The sequence below is a fragment of the Mobula birostris genome, chromosome 15 (genome assembly GCF_030028105.1).
Source record: "Mobula birostris isolate sMobBir1 chromosome 15, sMobBir1.hap1, whole genome shotgun sequence".
NCBI classification, from domain to species: Eukaryota; Metazoa; Chordata; class Chondrichthyes; order Myliobatiformes; family Myliobatidae; genus Mobula; species Mobula birostris.
This window is the reverse complement of record NC_092384.1, coordinates 5355488-5380293: the sequence shown is the minus strand read 5'-3', so window position 1 is coordinate 5380293 and position 24806 is coordinate 5355488. Positions and strand designations below refer to the sequence as shown.

The following is a 24806-nucleotide window of genomic DNA, read 5'->3' as shown; positions in this document are numbered from 1 at the left end:
TCATTCCTGTACGCCCTCTCGTCACCACCTGAGATTCTACCAACAACGGTTGTATCATCAGCAAATTTATAGGTGGTATTTGAGCTATGCCTAGCCACACAATCATGTGTATATAGAGAGTAGAGCAGTGGACTAAGCACACACTCCTGAGGTGCACCGGTGTTGATGGTCAGCGAGAAGGATATGTTATCAACAATCCGCACACACTGTGGTTTTCCAGTTAGGAAGTTGAGGATCCATTTGCAGAGGGAGTTACAGAGGCTCAGGTTCTGCAACTTCTCCATCAGGATTGTGGGAATGATGATATTAAATGCTGAGTTATAGTCAATGAACAGCATCCTGGTGTAGGTGTTTGTGTTGTCCAGGTGATCTAAAGCCGTGTGGAGAACCATTGAGATTGTGTCTGCTGTTGACCTATTGTGGCGATAGGCAAAATGTAATGCGTCCAGGTCCCTGCTGAGGCAGGAGTTCAGTCTAGTCATGACCAACCTCTCAAAGCATTTCATCACTGTCGATGTGAGTGCTACTGGGTGATAGTCATTAAGGCAGCCCACATTATTCTTCTTAGGCACTGGTATAATTGTTGCCTTTTTGAAGCAAGTGGGAACTTCCACCTGTAGCAGCGAGAGGTTGAAAACGTCCTTGAATACTCCCGTCAGTTGGTTTGTTGTAATCTATTTGCCTTCTTGTGATCTGTTATGTGCTGATGCTGTGGAGTTTGTTCCTTTGACGTAGTTTTGTTTTTCTACAGAACCTCCCAGCAGCACAATACAACAATTCTCGTGTTACATGTACTTAAGGTCAATAGGAGTTTGTTAGGTGCAGTAACGCATCATGATACAGGCACCACTGGCAAGTAATATCATTGTCTGTGCTGGCAAGATTGTGATGTCAACAGTTTCTACAAATCTATTTCACGTGGAGGGAAATAAACATAACAGATATATGAATTTCTATGTTCCTGATTGAGACAATAAATATTCAAGTATTTCTGAGTGAAAAGCTGGTCTGGTTCACCTGCGATTTTAAGGATCTGAGAGATCTGCATTAGGCTGGTTTAATGTTGCCTGGTCTTCTCCCTGCAGAATATTCTAAGTTCGTAATATAGATCAAGATATGGAAGGAATGCTGAATTATTAGATAGCAATCAAGTTATTTGAGTAGTTGTATCATTTCTTTTTTTTTCCCAATCTATAAATTTGACTGTTCAGAACACTCTTAGTACTATATGTAAGTTTATTGACTGTTTCAGACAGGAAGCTGTACCAACTGTGATGGAATTGAATTGACTTTAAGGAGGTGGAGCAAATCCTGCAATATAATATAGTAGGATTAAGCTGATGACCTATAGAGATTTTCTGTTGCCTGGCACGAGAGGAGTAACTCTAATTTAATGTGCTGACTTGGATATTATCACAAAACCATAAGACCAAAAGACACAAGAGCATCATTAAACTGTTTGGCTCATCACTTCAGCTCTGCCATTCCATCATGGATGATTTATTATTCCTCTCAATAATATCCGCTTGCCTTCTCTTTGTAACCTTCATTGCCCTGATGGATTAGGAACTTATCAGCCTCTGCTTTAAATATGCCCAAGGTCTTGGCTGCAGCTGTCTATAGTAATAAATACCACAAATTCACTACCCTCCAGCTAAAGAAATTCCTCCTCACCTCTGTTCAAACTTTATGTCCCTCTATTCTGAGGCTCTGGACCTAGACCCCCACTATAGGAAACATCTGCTCCACATCCATTCTATCTCTTCTGTTGTTTTTTAAAAACTCTCTAATCCTCTAATATCCCACTAAATGTTGCTAAGTTATAGGTCTTCATTTTGCTTTTATGCAGTTCTTGACTTCCCTCGCCAGCTACATTTGTGTCATCAAAGTTGCTGGTGAACACAGCAGGCCAGGCAGCATCTCTAGGAAGAGATACAGACGTTTCGGGCCAAGACCCTACATCAGGACTAACTGAAGGAAGAGCTAGCTAGCTCTTTCAAATCTCTTACTAGCTCTTCCTTCAGTTAGTCCTGATGAAGGGTCTCGGCCCAAAACGTCGACTGTACCTCTTCCTAGAGATGCTGCCTGGCCTGCTGCGTTCACCAGCAACTTTGATGTGTGTTGCTTGAATTTCCAGCATCTGCAGAATTTCTCGTGTTTACATTTGTGTCATCTTCCCTTTAGTATATTCTTTCATATTTGGGATGTATCTATCATGCGCCTGTGAATTGTCCCCAGGAACTCCAGCCATTCCTGTTCTGCTGTCATCCTTGCTAGTGTCCAACTCCAATCAACTTTGGCCAGCTTCTCTCTCATGCCTCAGCAGTTCACTTTACTGCACTGTAATACTGATACATCTGTTTTTAGCTGCTTCCCCTTAAATTTCTATCATATAATGATCACTGTCTCCTAAGGCTTCCTTTACCTTCAGCTCCCTCATCAAATCTGTTTCACCACACAGCACTCCATCCAAAATTGCCTTTCCCCTAGTGGACTCAACCAGAAGCTGCTCTGAAAAGCCATCTTGTAGACATTCTACAAATTCCTTTTCTTGGGATTCAGCAGCTACCTGATTTTCCCAATTCACCTGCATATTGAATTCCCCTGTGACTATTTTCCCTCTCCTCCTTTCTTCTTCAATTCCTTACTTTGACCTTCCTCTTCCCTCTTCTCCTGATCTTCTCCCTGGTGCCCCTCTTTCCCTTTCTCCATTGATCCACTCTCCTCTCTTCTCAGACTCCTTCCAGCCCTTTTCCTTTTCCACATCACCCCCCAGCTTTTCACCTCATCCACCCACCCTACTTCACCTTTCACCATCTAACTTGCAACCCTTCCCCTCCACCTGTTTTCTTATTCTGGCTTTTTCCCCCTTCTGTTCTGGTCTAATACCTCGACTGTTTTTTCCCCATTTATCAATGCTACTTGATCTGCTGAGCTTCTCTAGCATTTTATGTTTGTTGCTCTGGATTTCCAGCATCTGCAGAATCTCCTGTGTTTAGGATGTAAGATGGATATCTGACCTGAAGCTGCCTTTTGCTACTCAGCTAGTTATGTTAGCTTGAAACCCTTAGTGTGGAATTGGAATGAACTGAACGTTTGTCGATAAACATTTGTTTACCTGTTGATTTGAAGCCTAGGAGAACTGAGGACTGTAGCAGAACCCTTTGGGTATCTGACTATAAATGTCATTCCTTGTGATTTAAATAAAGCAGCCGTGGGTTTTTATAAAATGCCTCCCAAATTTTATGATGTAAATGTATCATGATTACCTGCAGTATTTCTCATATTTTCATTCAAGATGGTCTCTCAAGCCTATGCTAGCTGTCAGAGTAATTGCATCAATTCTATCCCACCCGTCCCATTCCCTTCCTGTAAATATACATATCGACCCTCTCCTAATTCCCCTACCACCTACCCAAACTAGGAGAAGTTGCCCCTTTGTGATGTGGAAGGAAATTGGAGTACCCAGAACAAGCCCATTCAATCAGAGAGACAATGTGCAAACTCCACAGCGTTGGAGGTCTGGACTGGACCGGACCTATGTATAGCTGTAGCCATGAGGCAGCACCAGTTGGCATTGTCACTGTGCAGTGTGTGGAAACGGTAAAATAAAAACTGCAGCCAACACATAACCCATTGGAAGTATCTTTACCAATTAGCATCTTAACTGGGGATAGATGTTGCAATGTTAGGGTTTAATTTGCTGTCAAATATTGCAGTAGGGACACATTCTGTGCATTCACCATTTTAAAGGTGAGGTGGCATGGGATTTCCTCACTTTATCTGACAGAATTGAGTTAGGTATGCTTGCTTGAGGGCCACATAAGAAGAGATTCAGAGTTGCTCTAATTTATTGATGTTAATGACATTTTTTATATCTGGAGATTGTAACCAAGTAATTATTATTTATCTTGCACAGAACTTTGTCAAATTATATAACGAATTTCAATCAGGAGGAGCAGACTTATGCTGAAAACGAAACACGGGAGGACGTTGGATCACCCAAAGAGAGCTCAAGTCCTATCTCAAATAAAGGACAAAAGGTGTCTACTATTCCAAGCCATTGGAACTTGTATCAATCAAATCTTGACTTAACTCAGTTCAGAGTGCATCTGCTGAAACTAGGTCCAAAAATATTGTCATGAGTAGCTGGAGATGTTTTTTGACTTAATTAAATAAGACTATTAGACAATAAGATTGAGGAGCAGAAGTAGGCTATTCAGCCCATCGAGTCTGCTCTGCCATTCAATCATGGGCTGATCCACTTCATCCAGTTATCCCTACTCCTCTGCTTTCATCCCGTACCCTTTGATGCCCTGGCATTGCAATATCATTATATCTTAGAGAAAAATACTCAGCCAAGGCAAGTTGACACATGGAACTTAAAAAGGTCTTTTAAAGGACTCTTAAAGGTAGGTATATGGAGCTTAGAAAAGTAGAGAGCTATGTGGTAGGGTAATTTTAGGCAGTTTCTGGAGTAGGTTACGTAGTCGACACAACATTGTGGGCCAAAGGGTCTGTAATGTGCTGTAGATTTCTCTGATTCTATGATAAAACTGGTCAGCATTAGGTCAGTAAAAGCACCATGAAGTCACTACTTCTCTTTCATGGAGTACAAGAAACTACAGGCACAGTAATCTGGAGCAAAGAATGTACCTCTGGGCAATCTCAGTGCTGAATTCTTCCAGCATTTCCATTTTGCTCCTCTTAATGTACAAGTAGACATATAGACAGGGAACAAGACAAGCTAGAAATTCCTCAAATAGGAACATGAAATGTGCTCTGTAGCATTTGTTAATCAATTCCACAGACAGCATTAGAGGGAAACTCTTGACTATTTAATGTTTACATTAAGTTGCCACTCTACAGTGTCCACCCAATGACATCCAATTCTACCTAATGTGGACCTCTTCATTTCCTCACTGATATCAATGCACAGCCCTAAAAGACCACCTAACCACCAAACTGTAGCCCAGCAGGATTAGCTGAAACATGTGAACACAGGTGCCAAATGAGCCCAGGTATAGTGGAACTGGCGAAAGAGGCAAGAGAGTTAATTGCAACAAGCAAATCACCAGATCCGTATTTCCACTTGTTTGTTTTAGAAGAGTTCAAATAGCACAAAGAAATGCACAGACTCGTGGCACATCTTATTTCAAACCTACTAGGAGACTTTATAGGGCAGCAGTTAAGACGCTAGTGGGAGAAGCATGAACAAGGAAACAAAGTGGTGATCATTTAAAACTGATCCCACCTGTGAATCTTTGAATTAGTAGTCTTTATTTGACAGTGGCTAGGAGGAATGTTAAAGTACGCCAAGTTAAGTTCCTGAGCAAATCTGCTGTACTTTCCAGGAGAGACCATTGAATCTGGTTGATTCAGAGCTACTTCCTGAAGACCAGACTGAAGATAGCAAGTGTCTTCTCAGGAGCTGTAACAAAGAGCAAAATGATGCCGTGATGGATGTAGAGCAGGTAAGAAGCAAATATATTTTGAACAATACAGAAGGACTTAGACAGATTAAGAGAATGGACAAAGAAATGGAGATGGAATATAGTTGAGGGAAATGTATTTGATGTACTTTGGTAGAAGGAATAAAGACCCAGACTGTTTATGACAGGGGAAAAAAATTCAAAAACCAGAGATGTGAATGGACTTCAGAGTCATCATGCTGGATTCCCTGAATGTTAACTTGCAGGTTGAGTTAGTGGTGAGTAAGGCCAATGCATTCTTAGCATTCATTTTGAGAGCTTTAGAATAGAAAGCAAAGGATGTAATGCTGATTCTTTATAGTGGGGTAATTTAGTAACAGAGGGCAGACTCAGAATCAGAACCAAGTTTAATATGTCATAAAATTGTTTCTGTGTGGCAGCAGTGCATTGTAATACATAATAATAAAAACTGTAAATGTCAAGAATAAATATATATAATGTAAAGAGGGATTAAAAAAAAGAAAAAAAGAGAGGTGGTGTTGATGGGTTCATTGTTCATGGCCGGTAGATGGAGCTGAGTTTACGGACAGATCAGCCATGATCTTATTGAATGGCGGGGCAGGCTCGATGGGCCGGATGGCCTACTCCTGCTCCTATTCCTTAAGTTCTTATTACCCTTTCAGAAATCTTATGATGAAGGGGACAAAGCTGTTCCTGAAATGTGAAGGCTGTGTACAGTTTAAAAACTATACAGAACGGTACCATTATGACCATGAAAATGGACAATTTGACCATTCAAGGGAGCCCATGTTGTTTCTTTGTCAACTCTATTAAAAATTAGCCTTTTGCCAGTTTTGAACAGTTGATACTCTGCATATCCACACTACCAAGAACCCTCAGGTTCTGATGTATTTCAAACAAGTCCCTTTTCATTTCAATGGATTGAAACCAGTCAGTCCAATCTTTCCTCATGAGACAACCTGACTGTTTTGATTGTTAAACCTCATGATTACAACAATATCTTGGGCCCAGGATAGATTTTCTGAGATGTTGATATCAGTAACTTGAAGCTGCTCACCTTCCCCACCGCTGACCCCTCGATGAGGGCTGTTGTGTGTTCCCCTGACTTCCCTTTCCTAAAGTCTACAACCAAATCTTTGTTCTTGCTGATGTGGAATGTAATGCTGGTGCAACTGAGACTGTGTCATGGAAATACTAACTGAGAACACCAGAGTGACTTTGAGCTTCGTTTTAAGAGTTTAACATGATATCATGGAGAGTCTGCAGCAGTCTCCACCTCCACCAGAGCTCTGATTTTTTGGTTATATAGAGCTCATATTTATATGGCAAGTCAAACAATTTCACATAACTTTGTTTAGCATCCTGCAGTCAGTGCATGATTAATCAATTAAAAGACGTGTCAATTATCTCTCAGCTCAAGTCTCACACTGTTCCCTGTTATCAGGACTCATGGTTTACCTCTGAGCATGAGTCTAACAGTCCTCTCTGTTTCCTGTTATCAGGACTCATAATTTATCCCCAGGCGCATCCTCCCTCCTGGTCCCAGGGGCTTAATATCTTGTTAGTTTGAATTCCTGGCACTGCACTTATCATCCAAAGTTATTCTCGACTTGCATCTGCAGTCTTAAGTTGAGCTGCTCCAGAGTGGTCAAGTATCCCGTCATACACTAGCTTTAACCGGTTCTACCATGCTTTGCCAACAACAGTGGTGTTACCGGCAAATTGATAGATGACATTTAAGCTGTGCCTGACCACCCAGTCATGAATGTAGAGAGAGAGTTGAGCAGTGAGCTAAGTCTGTATCCTGGAGTTGCACCTGTGTTGATTGTCAGGGAGGAGGAGACGTTATGACTGATCCACGTTAACTGTGGTCTCCCGACAAGGAAGTCAAGAATCCAGCTGCAGAGGGAGGTACAGATGCTAGGTTTTGAAGCCTGTTGGTTAGTACTGACCAGATGATGGTGTTGAACAGTGAGCTGTAATCATTGAAAAACAGCCTCACGTAGGTATTGCTGTTGACCAGGTGATCCAAAGCCGAATGGAAAGCCAGAGAGATTGCTTCCACTGTAGACCTATTGTGATGCGAGGCTAATTGCAGTGGTTCCAGTTATTAGTTCAGGCAGGAGTTACTTCTAGCCATGATCAACCTCTCAAAGCATTTCATTACAGTGGATGTGATTGCTATCGGGTGATAGTCATTGAGGCAGCTTACCCTGCTCTTCTTGGGAACCAGTATAAATGATGCTCCTAGTTGCTGTGGGGATTTGCACAGGTGTAGTTCTATTCTTCTTTCCAAGGTGTGCATAAAAGGTGTGGAGCTCCTTTGGGAGTGAACTGTTACGGCCATTTATGCCGTTAGGTTTCATCGTATAGGAAGAAGTGGCGTGCAGACCCTGCCACAGGTATGTTTATGGTTCGAAGCTACAGGTTCTGCAGCAACCATCATGAGTGGGATTTATCAGCAGGCCGAAACAATCTCGGTTCCACCTTAAGGTACATTGGTTTTCCATCTGACGTTGTCGTTTAAACAGTTCTGTACCCTATAATGGCTACAAGTCTGATCTCTGCATCTTCTTCCATTTAATCTGTCCATGGGTGTTCCTCTTGATGGTCATGTGGACTTATCACTATCCCACCTATCCACCTTGTTTTCAGCTGCTCCTAATCCTCTTCTCGAACAATGACTTTTCCCATTGGTTCCCCAGCCTGATCCAGTTATTCTCCTGACTCATCCTTTCCTTGCCATTGATCAACTAATCCTCAGCCCCCTTTCCCCCACTCCTGCTGTCAATCCTCTTCCCTCCACCTCTGCGATGGTGTGTGCTCACAAAGGAACGACTGCATGAGTTTCGTTCAAGGCCCCTACTATCATCAACTTTGCCAACGTTGATTTATTCAGTGATTACAAGACCACATTAATACAATATTACAGTATTAGTGATACATAATATTTAGTTTCCAATATTTAGTATCCTCTATTCAGGATAAACTCAAGTCCCCGCGATGGCTGCCTTGAGGTTGTGTGCAAAGCTGATAGTAGCTTTCCTTACTTTCTCTCTCACCAAAGCAGTGTGCTGTGGTGTGTAATTCAAGTGTCCTACAGTTTCTAGACCACTAAACTCAACTAATCATAGTCACTCAAATACTGATTGTCTCCAATTATAGAAATAACAAGCATAACTCTTAACACGTAAATTATAAATGACAGCCACTTCTTCAATGTCACTGTGAGATATCTATGTTCAAGAGTGAAAGCTACCATAGGGGGCACCAGGTTTTAAGCCTAAGTGCGTAGCTGGCAGAGCTGACATTTATATTTTATCCAGGTTGACTCCCTGGTGAGTGCAGTGATACATCATTGGGATTACTGCCTTTTGAATTAGGCTTTAAATACCCTCACAGGTAGAAAATAGCTAACTCCAAAACCACAGCAAGCTGTTTGATCACAGCCTATGTCCAAAACTTGTAGCCATGTTTTGTCCAGTTGAAAGGCCTGTTAGAGCTTAAAAATACCGATGGAAAATACAGAAATTTCAAAATCAAATGAAGGATCAATAATATTTGTTTCCACATACCCATCTACCATCATTCCAAGTCTAGACAGAGAGATTTTTATTCATTCACATCAAGCTATTTGGATGGGATTGGAATTTACCAGCGCATCATTGGATGTATCCTACACACAGAAATTTAGTTTCATCTAGTCAAATTACAGTGATTGAGAATTCCTTTTTTTTACCTTTTCCATTTTTTTATATGTATAAAACTACAATTATTTATACATTCTTAAGTACATATTGAGATGATATAAAAGGAAAATAAACACTTAAATAGATAATTATGTACTGTGGTAAATCTAACCTATTAGGCTAAGTAATGGAATTAGTTGTTAAGCAAAATGGTAATTATAGTTTCCATATAACCCTTCTGGACCATTTCCACTGGTCCAAAATGTTGTATATAAGCCTATGTAACAACCATTGTAGGTGTTTATATCCTAATTTGTTCATGCTTGCTCCTGCCCGCAGACATAATTATCCAATCCCTATGTACTTATTTACTTAATTTTTTCATTTTTTTATCCCTTTCCCAAATCTTTCCCTTTACTAGTGTTAATTCTCTATTTTCCAAAAGAAAACCAAAAAAAAAGACATTTAGACTAGGGGTGCTTACGTTAGCAATATTACTGTGTTGATGAGAAGAGCAGTATAAATCATTAGGAGAGTCATCTAAAGTCTGCTCGCATTGGGGTTATATATTCAATCCATTTAATCCAGATTTGATAAAATTTTTCTTTTTGAATTCTCAGGGAGTAAGTCAACTTTTCCATTTTAAATATTTCCAAGATAATTTCGTACCAATCTTCTAATGTAGGTGGTATTGGATTTAGCCATTTTCTAGTGATTGATTTCTTACTTGCCGCTAAGAGGGCCTGCAGCAACTTTATATCTTCCTTCTGTTCAAGAAATAATACATGCCCCAAATAGAGCGTCTCAAAGTTCAGAGGTATCTGGGACCTAAGTACCTTAACTAATGTCCTATGAATACTTTCCCAATATCGACTTAATTTAGGGCAATCCCAGAAAATATGAAAATGATTTGCCTCCTTGGAGCCGCACCTTCTCCAACACATCACATTTGTATCTTTATATTTTTCCTGATATGGGGTCTTGAAGTATCTTATAATGTTTTTCCAACAATGTTCTCTCCAAGTCAAAGAATTAGTCAAGAACCATTGAAAGCTGCAGATTTTCCCCCAAGCCTCCTCTGAAAGTACCAACTCCGCTTCTTTCTCCCACTTCTCTTTAATATACAGTGTATTTACATTTTTAGCATGGGAGAGTGCATTATATAATCGAGAAACTGATTTACAAGGTATTGAACTGCAAGCCGAATTCAGAATCTTGAAAAATTCTAATTCTACTGTTGATAGGTCTGTATATCTACAACCCTGGTTAACATAGTTTCGTACTTGAAGGTACCTAAAAAAGTCATTATGTTCTAGGCCATGTTTGTCCTACAGGATTTGGAAACTTTGTAATACTTTTTTATCTATAAATGAGAGGTAGGTTGTAAGACCTTTCTTTATCCATAGCTCAAATCTTTTATCTCCTCTGTTGGGAAGGAATTTGGTATCATATGCACACCATCTAAAGAGTTTTAACATGTTATTAATTCCACATGAATTAACCACCTTCTGCCATACTTTTAATGTAAGATTTATCCAACTGTTTTTAAATTTTTCCAACTGGGCCATCAATCCTTTGTCAGCTATTGAGGCCTGTAGAGAAATCTGTCAACTAATCCAAATTCTATTTCCTTCCATCTAGCCTTATATTCCCTATTACACCAATATAATAGAGGGGTTATCTGTGAGGCATAAAAATAATTTCTCAGGCAAGGAAGAACCATACCTCCTCCTTCCTTCCCTAACTGTAAGGTGTTATATCGAATTCTAGGTTTCTTTCCTTGCCAAATGAAGCGGGAAATCCATTTGTCCCATTCCCTGAATTGATTATCATCCACCTCCACCGGCAAAATACGGAAAAGATACAGTAACCGAGGAAGAATATTCATTTTTATAGTATTTATCCTTGAATTTAAACTTAAAAAGGGGATAAGATTCCATCTATGCATATCTGCTTTTATCTCTGAGATTAATGGCCCATAATTTACCTGTGACAGTGTTGAAAGATCCTTCGGCAGGGTTATTCCTAGATATTTTAATGATTTAGCTTCCCACTTAAGATCGTATGTATCCTGCAATTTTTTGGATGGTGTATAATTTAGGGACATAACCTGCATTTTCTTTACATTTATTTTATAACCTGATATTTTCCCAAAGTCATCCAACAGTGTAAACAATCCTATAAATGATTTTTCTGGTTCACTCAGATAGACCAAAACATCATCTGCGAATAACGCCACTTTCTGTTCAATCCCTGCCACTTTGATACCTTTTACGATTTCGCTCTGTCTTATTAGTTGGGCAAGCGGTTTAATATATAGCGCAAAAAGGAGAGGAGAAATTGGGCATCCCTGTCTAGTGCCTCTCTCTAAGATGGAGTCAGAGAGGTCCCCATTTATCTTAATTCGGGCTGTAGGGCTGTCATATAGAGTCTGAATTACTTTAATAAACTTTTCTTGAAAGCCGAATCTTCCTAACACTCTGTATAGGAATGCCCAACTAACCGAATCAAAAGCTTTCTCAGCGTCCAATCCTACTACCATTGTCTCTGTCTCGTTCTTATTAACCTGTTCTAATATGTGCAGAGTTCTCCTTATGCTGTCCTGTGTTTGTCTTTGTTGAATAAATCCAGTCTGGTCTAAGTGGATTAGGCCAGGTAAAAACTTTTCCAATCTGCGCGCTAATATAGATGTAAATATTTTGTAATCTAAATTAAGAACACTAATTGGCCGATAATTGCCACATTCTAGTTTATCTTTACCCTCTTTAGGAATAACTGAAATAATCGCTTCTCTCCAGGAAGGTGGAGTTTCTCCTCTCTGCAAGATCCAATTAAAGGTGTTAAGTAGTAATGGGGCTAACTGTGTCTTCAGGGACTTGTACCACTCTGAGGTAAACCCATCAGAACCCAGGGACTTTCCAGCCTTTAACCTAGAGATGGCTACGTTCAGTTCTTTGACAGTTACTGGTTCTAATAAACTTTCATTTTGTAAATCTGTAAGTTTAGGTAGATCTAAAAAATTCAATACACTGTCTATATAGGGCTCATTGGGGGCCCGGGGTTGGGAGTACAGCTCTCGATAATATGTTTCAAAACTCTCTTGAATTTTCCCTATTGTACTCTCCACAAGCTTTGTCTTTGAATTCTTTATTTTATGAATTGTATTGTCTGCTTGTTGTTTTCGTAATTTATATGCTAATAATCTAGCTGATTTACCTCCTACTTCATAATTCTTTTGTCTCAGGTAAAGAAAATTTCTTTGAGTTTCCAACGTATAAATAGCGTCAATTTCACTTTGCAATTTCCTAATTTCCTGTTTTCGATTTGAATTACTTTTGTTGCTATCTACAACTTGAAGTTGTTTTAATTTTCCTTGAAGGTCTGCTAATTTTTGTGCATTGATTTTTTTCATGTGAGTGGTAATGGAAATCATTTTCCCTCTCAGTACAGCTGTCAATGTATCCCATAAGATCACTGGTGATGTTTCTCCCGTGTCATTAAGGTCTAGATATTCTTTGATTTCTCCCCTTAATCTCTCCATTACTTTCGGGTTATTGAGTATATGTGAGTTTAGCCTCCATAGTGTTTTCCTCATTTTCCTTTCCAGGATTAGAGACATGGAGACTGGGCTATGATCTGACAGATCAATTGTTGCAATATTACAGTTTTTTATCCTGAGTCTATCTGTATTAAAGATAAAGAAATAGTCTATCCTTGAATAGGCTGAATGAGGGAAAGAGTAATATGTATAATCTTTACTAGTAGGGTGTAATTCCCTCTAAACATCTATAATTCCCAACTCCTCCATCAATGAATTCACTTTCCGAGTCAGAGGTTTATTCTGAGTAACTATTCTTGAAGAATCTAATATAAGATTTAATCTAATATTAAAATCCCCTCCACAAATTACTACCCCTTGAGAACTGACCATTAGGTCAAAAATGTGTCTATAAAATGACCATTCACAACCTGGAGGAGCATAAACATTCTGCAATGTTATTTCTGTACTTTCTATTCTTCCTGTGATTTTTACGAACCGTCCTTCTTTGTCTTTAGTCTCTGAAATATGTTCATAATTAAGAGTACTTGATATTAAAGTAGCTACCCCTCTTTTGTGACTCAATTTATATGATGAATAAAATACATGCTTAAAGCCCATTCTTTTTAATTTTCCATGTTCAGATTGGCTCATATGTGTTTCCTGGAGGAAAGCTATTTGTGCCCTCTCTTTTTTCAATTTAGACATAATCTTATTTCTTTTAATTGGATTCAAAACCCCATTAACATTATAGGAAATTATTTTTACCAATTCAGTTTGCATTTTTCTCTAGTAGAAAAAAACTCTCCTTTTCTAACCAAACAATAAGCAATCCCTTCTCAACAGTAAACCAAGACATATAACCACACCCTAGACATTTTTGAACGTGTAACATTTGAAAATTTTTCCCGACTTCCCACAGTGAGGCCTGAGCACCGACCCGCCTCAGTTCAGAGGGATAACCTCTATCTTCACCTTGTGTTAGAGGGCCCTCAGCAGTTTGAATAATCATAGAGAATTTTCTCCTATTTATGTCTCGACCATATTGCTATCATTCAAGTTATTCCTCCTAGTTTATTTTCAGTTACCAGTTTTCATTTTACCTTTAAGTCCGATTTACTCTTTTCAGTCATTTCTCTTAATTACTCTGTATTCTCTGTACATTCGCGTCTGAATATTTGCAGCTTTTCCTTGTAGTTTGACACTCTGGTTCGTGTGGAGCGTCCTCGCCCCACTAACTGCCATGACTTCTGCCGAATCCTCTCCAGTAGCGACTCCGGTTGGGTGATAACTTTAATAAGTAGTCCCCGGTCCGCCAGGTCCAATGTTGCCTCCTCCACCGTAGTGTAAGTTTTTGTCCCTTTGTCGTAAAAGACTCTCAGCCGAGCTGGATACAGGGTCTGGAATCTGATGTTGTTTTCCTTCAAGACTCTCCGTGTTACCGTATATTCCTTCCGTCTGGCAAGAATCCCCGGTGCGTAATCGTGGTCTAAACTGATTTTACAGTTGTTCCACATGAAATCTTTCTTTTGCCATGCCCTTTTAAGCACCTCTTCCTTTGTTCTGTAACTGAGAAATCTGACCAGAATCGATCTGGGCTGGGCGCCTGCCGGAGGCTGTGGTGCCAATGCGCGGTGAGATCTTTCTATCTGTAGGTCTTTTGCGGCCGGTATATCAAGGTTCTCTCTAAGCAGCTTCTCTATGAAGGGAATCATCAATCCGGGTTTACCTTCAGTTCCTTCGGGAACTCCGGAGATCCTCACATTTTCCCTTCTCGAGCGGCCTTCTTGGTCTATTAGTTTCCACTGGAGCTGCTCTTGCAGCTTTAGCATTTCTGCTATCACCTCCTCTGCGTTTTGTAGCTTCTCTTCAATTCCAACAATCCTCGCTTCGGCTTCATCTATCCGCGAGTTAGTTTTTACTATTTCTCCTTTAGTATCTTACAGCTGTTTGCTGTTATCTTGTCGGAACTCTCCGAGAATCAAAGGCAGAGGCACCGATTCCCCCTCATTATCTCCGTCCTGGCTTGCCGTGGGGGAGCTAGGCCGGTCGCCTTGCTGCGTCTCTTTATGTTTATCAGCCTTCGGAGCGGACTTTTTAATCTTGTTCTTAGACATCATCCTTGCCCCTTTTATTAATATAGTTATACAATATTAAGTATTTGTCTAAATTTGATCTTGGGGCAGTTTACCTTCTTTTTTGTTGAGAGACCTTTTCCTTACGCCGCCATTCCCTTGATGACCCCGGAAGTCTCGTGATTGAGAATTCCAATGATATTTGCTTCAGTGCCCCTCCTTAACATGTTTGAGATGATAGATAGATAAGATAAACGCAAGCAGGCGTACTCCATTGAGGTTGTGTGGGACTTCAACTGGAGATCATGGGTTAAGGCTGAAAGGTGAAAAGTTTAAGGGGAACTTGAGAGGAAATTTCTACACCCAGAGGTTCGTGAGAGCGCGAAATGAACTGGTGCATGTGAGATGATTTCTCTGCTTAAGAGAACTTTGGATTATAACATGGATGCGAGGGGTATTGTCTGGGTTCAGGTAGATGGGATTAGGCAATTTCAATGGTTAGGCACAGATAAGATGGGTATCAGGGCACTGGAGCAGGGATACAATCGCAGACCCAGTACTGTGCACACAGTGATATTAATTGAGTAACAAATCCAGAGGTGCATACAAAGTTGGCAACAAAGATCAGGCAGAGGTCAAAACATCCAGAGAAATCCAAAACCCAGAATCAGGAAACAGGCAGAGTTGATATTCATACAGAGAGAGAACAGATACAAATGCTGGAAAGGCTCAGGAAAATTCACTGGCACAATCTGGCAACAAACAGATGAAAACACAGCACTGAGATACGCTGAGCAATAGACAGAGAGGCAGATGATAGGTGGAGCACAATGAGACAGAAGTGGCAGCAAAACAGGTAATAATGAGAAGCAGATGAGACAGGGAATACTCAGTAATACAGTGGCTGGAGTAGAACATGAGTAGGGACAGGAGCACATGACAATACAAAACCACAGACTGACGGAACGAGGACAGGAGCACATGACAATACAAAACCACAGACTGACGGAACGGGGACAGGAGCACATGGCAATACAAAACTACAGACTGACGGAACGGGGACAGGAGCACATGGCAATACAAGACCACAGACTGACCGAGTGTGGTCAGCAGCACATGACAATACAAAACCACAGACTGACAGAACGGAGACAGGAGCACATGGCAATACAAAACCACAGACTGACGGAGCGGGGACAGGAGCACATGACAATACAAAACTACAGACTGACGGAGCGGGGAAAGGAGCACATGGCAATACAAAACCACAGACTGATGGAGTGGAGACAGGAGCACATGGCAATACAAGACCACAGACTGACCGAGTGTGGTCAGGAGCACATGACAATACAAAACCACAGACTGACAGAACGGAGACAGGAGCACATGACAATACAAAACCACAGACCGACCGAGTGTGGTCAGGAACACATGACAATACAAAACCACAGACCGACCGAGTGTGGTCAGGAGCACATGACAATACAAAACCACAGACTGGCGGAATGGGGACAGGAGCACATGGCAATAGAAAACCACAGACTGACGGAGTGGGGACAGGAGCACATGGCAATACAAAACCACAGACTGACGGAACGGGGACAGGAGCACATGGCAATACAAAACCACAGACTGACAGAACAGGGACAGGATGGCAATACAAAACCACAGACTGACGGAACGGGGACAGGAGCACATGGCAATACAAAACCACAGATTGACGGAACGGGGACAGGAGCACAAGGCAATACAAAACCACAGACTGATGGAGTGGGGACAGGAGCACATGACAATAAAAAACTACAGACTGACGGAGTGGGGACAGGAGCACATGGCAATACAAAACCACAGACTGACGGAGTGGGGACAGGAGCGCATGACAATACAAAAGCACAGACTAACGGAAAGGGGACAGGAGCACATGACAATACAAAACCACAGACTGATGGAACAGGGACAGGAGCAAATGGCAATACAAAACCACAGACTGACGGAGCGGGGACAGGAGCACATGACAATACAAAACCACAGACTGACAGAGTGGGGACAGGAGCACATGACAATACAAAACCACAGACTAACGGAAAGGGGACAGGAGCACATGACAATACAAAACCACAGACTGACAGAACAGGGACAGGAGCACATGACAATACAAAACCACAGACTGACGGAGTAGGGACAGGAGCACATGGCAATACAAAACCACAGACTGACGGAGCGGGGACAGGAGCACATGGCAATACAAAACCACAGACTGACGGAGTGGGGACAAGAGCACATGACAATACAAAACCACAGACTGACAGAACAGGGTCAGGAGCACATGGCAATAAAAAACCACAGACTGACGGAACAGGGACAGTAGCACATGACAATACAAAACCACAGACTGATGGAGTGGAGACAGGAGCACATGGCAATACAAAACCACAGACTGCCGGAGTGGGGACAGGAGCACATGGCAATACAAAACCACAGACTGACAGAACAGGGTCAAGAGCACATGGCAATACAAGACCACAGACTAAGGGAACAGGGACAGGAGCACATGACAATACAAAACCACAGACTGACGGAGCGGGGACAGGAGCACATGGCAATACAAGACCACAGACTGATGGAACAGGGACAGGAGCACATGACAATACAAAACCACAGACTGACCGAACGGGGACAGGAGCACATGACAATACAAAACCACAGACTGACAGAGTGGAGACAGGAGCACATGACAATACAAAACCACAGACTAACGGAAAGGGGACAGGAGCACATGACAATACAAAACCACAGACTGACAGAACAGGGACAGGAGCACATGACAATACAAAACCACAGACTGACGGAGTAGGGACAGGAGCACATGGCAATACAAAACCACAGACTGACGGAGCGGGGACAGGAGCACATGGCAATACAAAACCACAGACTGACGGAGTGGGGACAAGAGCACATGACAATACAAAACCACAGACTGACAGAACAGGGTCAGGAGCACATGGCAATAAAAAACCACAGACTGACGGAACAGGGACAGTAGCACATGACAATACAAAACCACAGACTGATGGAGTGGAGACAGGAGCACATGGCAATACAAAACCACAGACTGCCGGAGTGGGGACAGGAGCACATGGCAATACAAAACCACAGACTGACAGAACAGGGTCAAGAGCACATGGCAATACAAGACCACAGACTGATGGAACAGGGACAGGAGCACATGACAATACAAAACCACAGACTGACGGAACGGGGACAGGAGCACATGACAATACAAAACCACAGACTGATGGAACGGGGACAGGAGCACATGACAATAAAAAACCACAGACTGACAGAGTGGAGACAGGAGCACATGACAATACAAAACCACAGACTGACGGAACGGGGACAGGAGCACATGACAATACAAAACCACAGACTGACGGAACGGGGACAGGAGCACATGGCAATACAAAACCACAGACTGACGGAACGAGGACAGGAGCACATGACAATACAAAACCACAGACTGACGGAACGGGGACAGGAGCACATGGCAATACAAAACTACAGACTGACGGAACGGGGACAGGAGCACATGGCAATACAAGACCACAGACTGACCGAGTGCGGTCAGCAGCACATGACAATACAAAACCACAGACTGACAGAACGGAGACAGGAGCACATGGCAATACAAAACCACAGACTGACGGAGCGGGGACAGGAGCACATGACAATACAAAACTACAGACTGACGGAGCGGGGAAAGGAGCACATGGCAATACAAAACCACAGACTGATGGAGTGGAGACAGGAGCACATGGCAATACAAGACCACAGACTGACAGAACAGGGACAGGAGCACATGACAATACAAAACCACAGACTGACAGAACGGAGACAGGAACACATGACAATACAAAACCACAGACCGACCGAGTGTGGTCAGGAGCACATGACAATACAAAACCACAGACTGATGGAGTGGGGACAGGAGCACATGACAATACAAAACCACAGACTGACGGAGTGGGGACAGGAGCACATGACAATACAAAACCACAGACTGACGGAACGGGGACAGGAGCACATGGCCATTCAATACCACAGACTGACCGAGTCTGGTCAGGAGCACATGGCAATACAAAACCACAGACTGACGGAGCGGGGACAGGAGCACATGACAATAAAAAACCACAGACTGACGGAGTGGGGACAGGAGCACATGACAATACAAAACCACAGACTGACGGAACGGGGACAGGAGCACATGACAATACAAAACCACAGACTGACGGAGTGGGGACAGGAGCACATGGCAATACAAAACCACAGACTGACGGAGTGGGGACAGGAGCACATGGCAATACAAAACCACAGACTGACCGAGTGGAGACAGGAGCACATGGCAATACAAAACCACAGACTGATGGAACAGGGTCAAGAGCACATGGCAATAAAAAACCACAGACTGACAGAACAGGGTCAAGAGCACATGGCAATACAAAACCACAGACTGACGGAATGGGGACAGGAGCACATGGCAATACAAACCCACAGACTAACGGAACGGGGACAGGAGTACATGACAATACAAAACCACAGACTGACGGAGTAGGGTCAGGAGCACATGACAATACAAAACCACAGACTGACGGAGCGGGGACAGGAGCACATGGCAATACAAAACCACAGACTGACAGAACAGGGTCAGGAGCACATGGCAATACAAAACCACAGACTGATGGAGTGGAGACAGGAGCACATGGCAATACAAAACCCCAGACTGACAGAATAGGGTCAGGAGCACATGGCACTACAAAACCACAGACTGACAGAACAGGGTCAGGATCACATGGCAATACAAAACCACAGACTGACGGAGCGGGGACAGGAGCACATGACAATACAAAACCACAGACTGATGGAGTGGGGACAGGAGCACATGGCAATAAAAAACTACAGACTGACGGAGTGGGGACAGGAGCACATGGCAATACAAAACCACAGACTGACGGAGCGGGGACAGGAGCACATGACAATACAAAACCACAGACTGATGGAGTGGGGACAGGAGCACATGGCAATAAAAAACTACAGACTGACGGAGCGGGGACAGGAGCACATGGCAATACAAAACCACAGACTGACGGAGTAGGGACAGGAGCACATGGCAATACAAAACCACAGACTGACGGAGTAGGGACAGGAGCACATGGCAATACAAAACCACAGACTGACAGAACAGGGTCAGGAGCACATGGCAATACAAAACCACAGACTGACGGAGTGGAGACAGGAGCACATGGCAATACAAAACCACAGACTGACAGAACAGGGTCAGGAGCACATGGCAATACAAAACCACAGACTGACGGAGTGGGGACAAGAGCACATGACAATACAAAACCACAGACTGACAGAACAGGGTCAGGAGCACATGGCAATAAAAAACCACAGACTGACGGAACAGGGACAGTAGCACATGACAATACAAAACCACAGACTGATGGAGTGGAGACAGGAGCACATGGCAATACAAAACCACAGACTGCCGGAGTGGGGACAGGAGCACATGGCAATACAAAACCACAGACTGACAGAACAGGGTCAAGAGCACATGGCAATACAAGACCACAGATTAAGGGAACAGGGACAGGAGCACATGACAATACAAAACCACAGACTGACGGAGCGGGGACAGGAGCACATGGCAATACAAGACCACAGACTGATGGAACAGGGACAGGAGCACATGACAATACAAAACCACAGACTGACCGAACGGGGACAGGAGCACATGACAATACAAAACCACAGACTGACAGAGTGGAGACAGGAGCACATGACAATACAAAACCACAGACTGACGGAACGGGGACAGGAGCACATGACAATACAAAACCACAGACTGACGGAACGGGGACAGGAGCACATGGCAATACAAAACCACAGACTGACGGAACGAGGACAGGAGCACATGACAATACAAAACCACAGACTGACGGAACGGGGACAGGAGCACATGGCAATACAAAACTACAGACTGACGGAACGGGGACAGGAGCACATGCCAATACAAGACCACAGACTGACCGAGTGCGGTCAGCAGCACATGACAATACAAAACCACAGACTGACAGAACGGAGACAGGAGCACATGGCAATACAAAACCACAGACTGACGGAGCGGGGACAGGAGCACATGACAATACAAAACTACAGACTGACGGAGCGGGGAAAGGAGCACATGGCAATACAAAACCACAGACTGATGGAGTGGAGACAGGAGCACATGGCAATACAAGACCACAGACTGACAGAACAGGGACAGGAGCACATGACAATACAAAACCACAGACTGACAGAACGGAGACAGGAACACATGACAATACAAAACCACAGACCGACCGAGTGTGGTCAGGAGCACATGACAATACAAAACCACAGACTGATGGAGTGGGGACAGGAGCACATGACAATACAAAACCACAGACTGACGGAGTGGGGACAGGAGCACATGACAATACAAAACCACAGACTGACGGAACGGGGACAGGAGCACATGGCCATTCAATACCACAGACTGACCGAGTCTGGTCAGGAGCACATGGCAATACAAAACCACAGACTGACGGAGCGGGGACAGGAGCACATGACAATAAAAAACCACAGACTGACGGAGTGGGGACAGGAGCACATGACAATACAAAACCACAGACTGACGGAACGGGGACAGGAGCACATGACAATACAAAACCACAGACTGACGGAGTGGGGACAGGAGCACATGGCAATACAAAACCACAGACTGACGGAGTGGGGACAGGAGCACATGGCAATACAAAACCACAGACTGACCGAGTGGAGACAGGAGCACATGGCAATACAAAACCACAGACTGATGGAACAGGGTCAAGAGCACATGGCAATAAAAAACCACAGACTGACAGAACAGGGTCAAGAGCACATGGCAATACAAAACCACAGACTGACGGAATGGGGACAGGAGCACATGGCAATACAAACCCACAGACTAACGGAACGGGGACAGGAGTACATGACAATACAAAACCACAGACTGACGGAGTAGCGTCAGGAGCACATGACAATACAAAACCACAGACTGACGGAGCGGGGACAGGAGCACATGGCAATACAAAACCACAGACTGACGGAGTGGGGACAGGAGCACATGGCAATACAAAACCACAGACTGACAGAACGGGGACAGGAGCACATGACAATACAAAACCACAGACTGACGGAACGGGGACAGGAGCACATGGCAATACAAGACCACAGACTGATGGAGTGGAGACAGGAGCACATGGCAATACAAAACCACAGACTGACAGAACAGGGTCAGGAGCACATGGCAATACAAAACCACAGACTGACGGAGCGGGGACAGGAGCACATGACAATAAAAAACCACAGACTGACGGAGTGGGGATCAGGAGCACATGGCAATACAAAACCACAGACTGACAGAACAGGGTCAGGATCACATGGCAATACAAAACCACAGACTGACGGAGCGGGGACAGGAGCACATGACAATAAAAAACCACAGACTGACGGAGTGGGGATCAGGAGCACATGGCAATACAAAACCACAGACTGACGGAACGGGGACAGGAGCACATGGCAATACAAAACCACAGACTGACAGAACAGGGTCAGGAGCACATGACAATACAAACCACAGACTGACGGAGCGGGGACAGGAGCACAAGGCAATAGAAAACCGCAGACTGATGGAGTGGGGACAGGAGCACATGGCAATAAAAAACTACAGACTGACGGAGTGGAGACAGGAGCACATGACAATACAAAACCACAGACTGACGGAGCGGGGACAGGAGCACAAGGCAATAGAAAACCGCAGACTGATGGAGTGGGGACAGGAGCACATGGCAATAAAAAACTACAGACTGACGGAGTGGGGACAGGAGCACATGGCAATACAAAACCACAGACTGACGGAGTGGGGACAGGAGCGCATGACAATACAAAACCACAGACTGACGGAACAGGGACAGGAGCACATGGCAATACAAAACCACAGACTGACGGAACAGGGTCAAGAGCACATGGCAATACAAAACCACAGACTGACGGAGCGGGGACAGGAGCACATGGCAATACAAAACCACAGATTGACGGAGTGGGGACAGGAGCACATGGCAATACAAAGCCACAGACTGATGGAGTTGGGTCAGGAGCACATGGCAATACAAAACCACAGACTGATGGAACAGGGACAGGAGCACATGGCAGTAATAAACCACAGACTGACAGAACAGGGTCAGGAGCACATGACAATACAAAACCACAGACTGACAGAACAGGGTCAGGAGCACATGGCAATACAAAACCACAGACTGACAGAACGGGGACAGGAGCACATGACAATACAAAACCACAGATTGACGGAACGGGGACAGGAGCACGAGGAAATACAAAAGCACAGACTGACGGAACAGAGACAGGAGCACATGGCAATAGAAAACCACAGACTGATGGAACAGGGACAGGAGCACATGACAATACAAAACCACAGACTGACAGAACGGGGACAGGAGCACATGGCAATACAAAACCACAGACTGATGGAACAGGGACAGGAGCACATGGCAATAAAAAACCACAGACTGACGGAACGGGGACAGGAGCACATGACAATTCAAAACCACAGACTGACAGAACGGGGACAGGAGCACATGGCAATACAAAACCACAGACTGACGGAACGGGGACTGGAGCACATGGCAATACAAAACCACAGACTGATGGAGTGGAGACAGGAGCACATGGCAATACAAAACCACAGACTGACGGAGTGGGGACAGGAGCACATGACAATACAAAACCACAGACTGACAGAACGGGGACAGGAGCACATGGCAATACAAAACCACAGACTGATGGAGTGAGGACAGGAGCACATGACAATACAAAACCACAGAGTGATGGAGTGAGGACAGGAGCACATGGCAATACAAAACCACAGACTGACAGAACAGGGACAGGAGCACATGGCAATACAAAACCACAGATTGACGGAACGGGGACAGGAGCACATGGCAATAAAAAACCACAGATTGACGGAACGGGGACAGGAGCACATGGCAATAAAAAACCACAAACTGTCGACTAATGGAAAGCACACAAAAAGTCAGAGTTCAACTGGAGGTACTGATAATAGGTCAAAGAGCCTGTTTCTGGCCTGTACTTTTCTATGATTATAAAAATGTTAGGTGATTTTGTTTTGGTTTGGATTTCATTTTCATCATCTGTGCCATTCCATGTCCCAATTTACAGTGACTGTTGGCACCGTTATCAGGTTGAGTAGTGGACACACTGTATTGTTCCTGGTGAACAAGTTTTCAGGTTGTGGTCAGTGATGGAGCACAAAACACAATTCTGTTCACTGCACCAGTCTTCGAACAGAGGTTGTATCTCAGTCCAGCGGAAGGAGAGAAACGGAAAATTAGTTGTAATATTAGAATATCAATAATGCAGGATGCACAACATGTAACATGGGGAGTGGGGGCACACTCACCCCATTGTTGGTTGGTTCCATAGCTCCTGACAGTAGAAAGGGCTAGATGGAAATTTACCCAATGGTGAGTTGCATAATTGAAAATGCATACTCAAAAACTGAGTTAGTTGTTTTGCATTGGTAAAGACCACCGAAATTATTTCAAGCTAATGATTTCAACAACTGCATTTTAATCCTCTCAAATACACAAAAGCACCAGTCATAGTTTACTGCATCAGTGCTTCTGCTTTCTCAGGAAGCTAAAGGAATTCTGCATGTCTCTTTTATCTCTCACCAAAGTTCAAAGTAAAATTATTATCTAAGTGCATATGTATATGTCACCATGTAGAACCCTGAGATTAATTTCTTGTGGGTAATGCTATTTTTTCAGATGCACTGCAGGAAACATGCTAATCTGGAGACATTATGGCATGGTATGGCAACTGCTCTGCTCATGATCACAAGAAACTGTTAATGTAGCTCAGCACAATAGAGAAATCCGAGAAACCAGCC

At 43.5% G+C, this 24806-nt stretch overlaps 1 protein-coding gene across 9 annotated transcripts in view; it reads left to right on the top strand.

The window, feature by feature from the left end:
* hydin (HYDIN axonemal central pair apparatus protein) overlaps positions 1-24806 on the top strand; it is a 981559-nt gene that overhangs the window by 484189 nt on the left and 472564 nt on the right. For all 9 annotated transcript variants that reach the window (XM_072279252.1, XM_072279251.1, XM_072279249.1 and 6 more), the window contains 2 exons: positions 3920-4043; positions 5355-5474. In XM_072279252.1, the coding sequence (XP_072135353.1) occupies positions 3920-4043; positions 5355-5474 (244 nt within the window). The remainder of the gene's footprint in view (positions 1-3919; positions 4044-5354; positions 5475-24806) is intronic.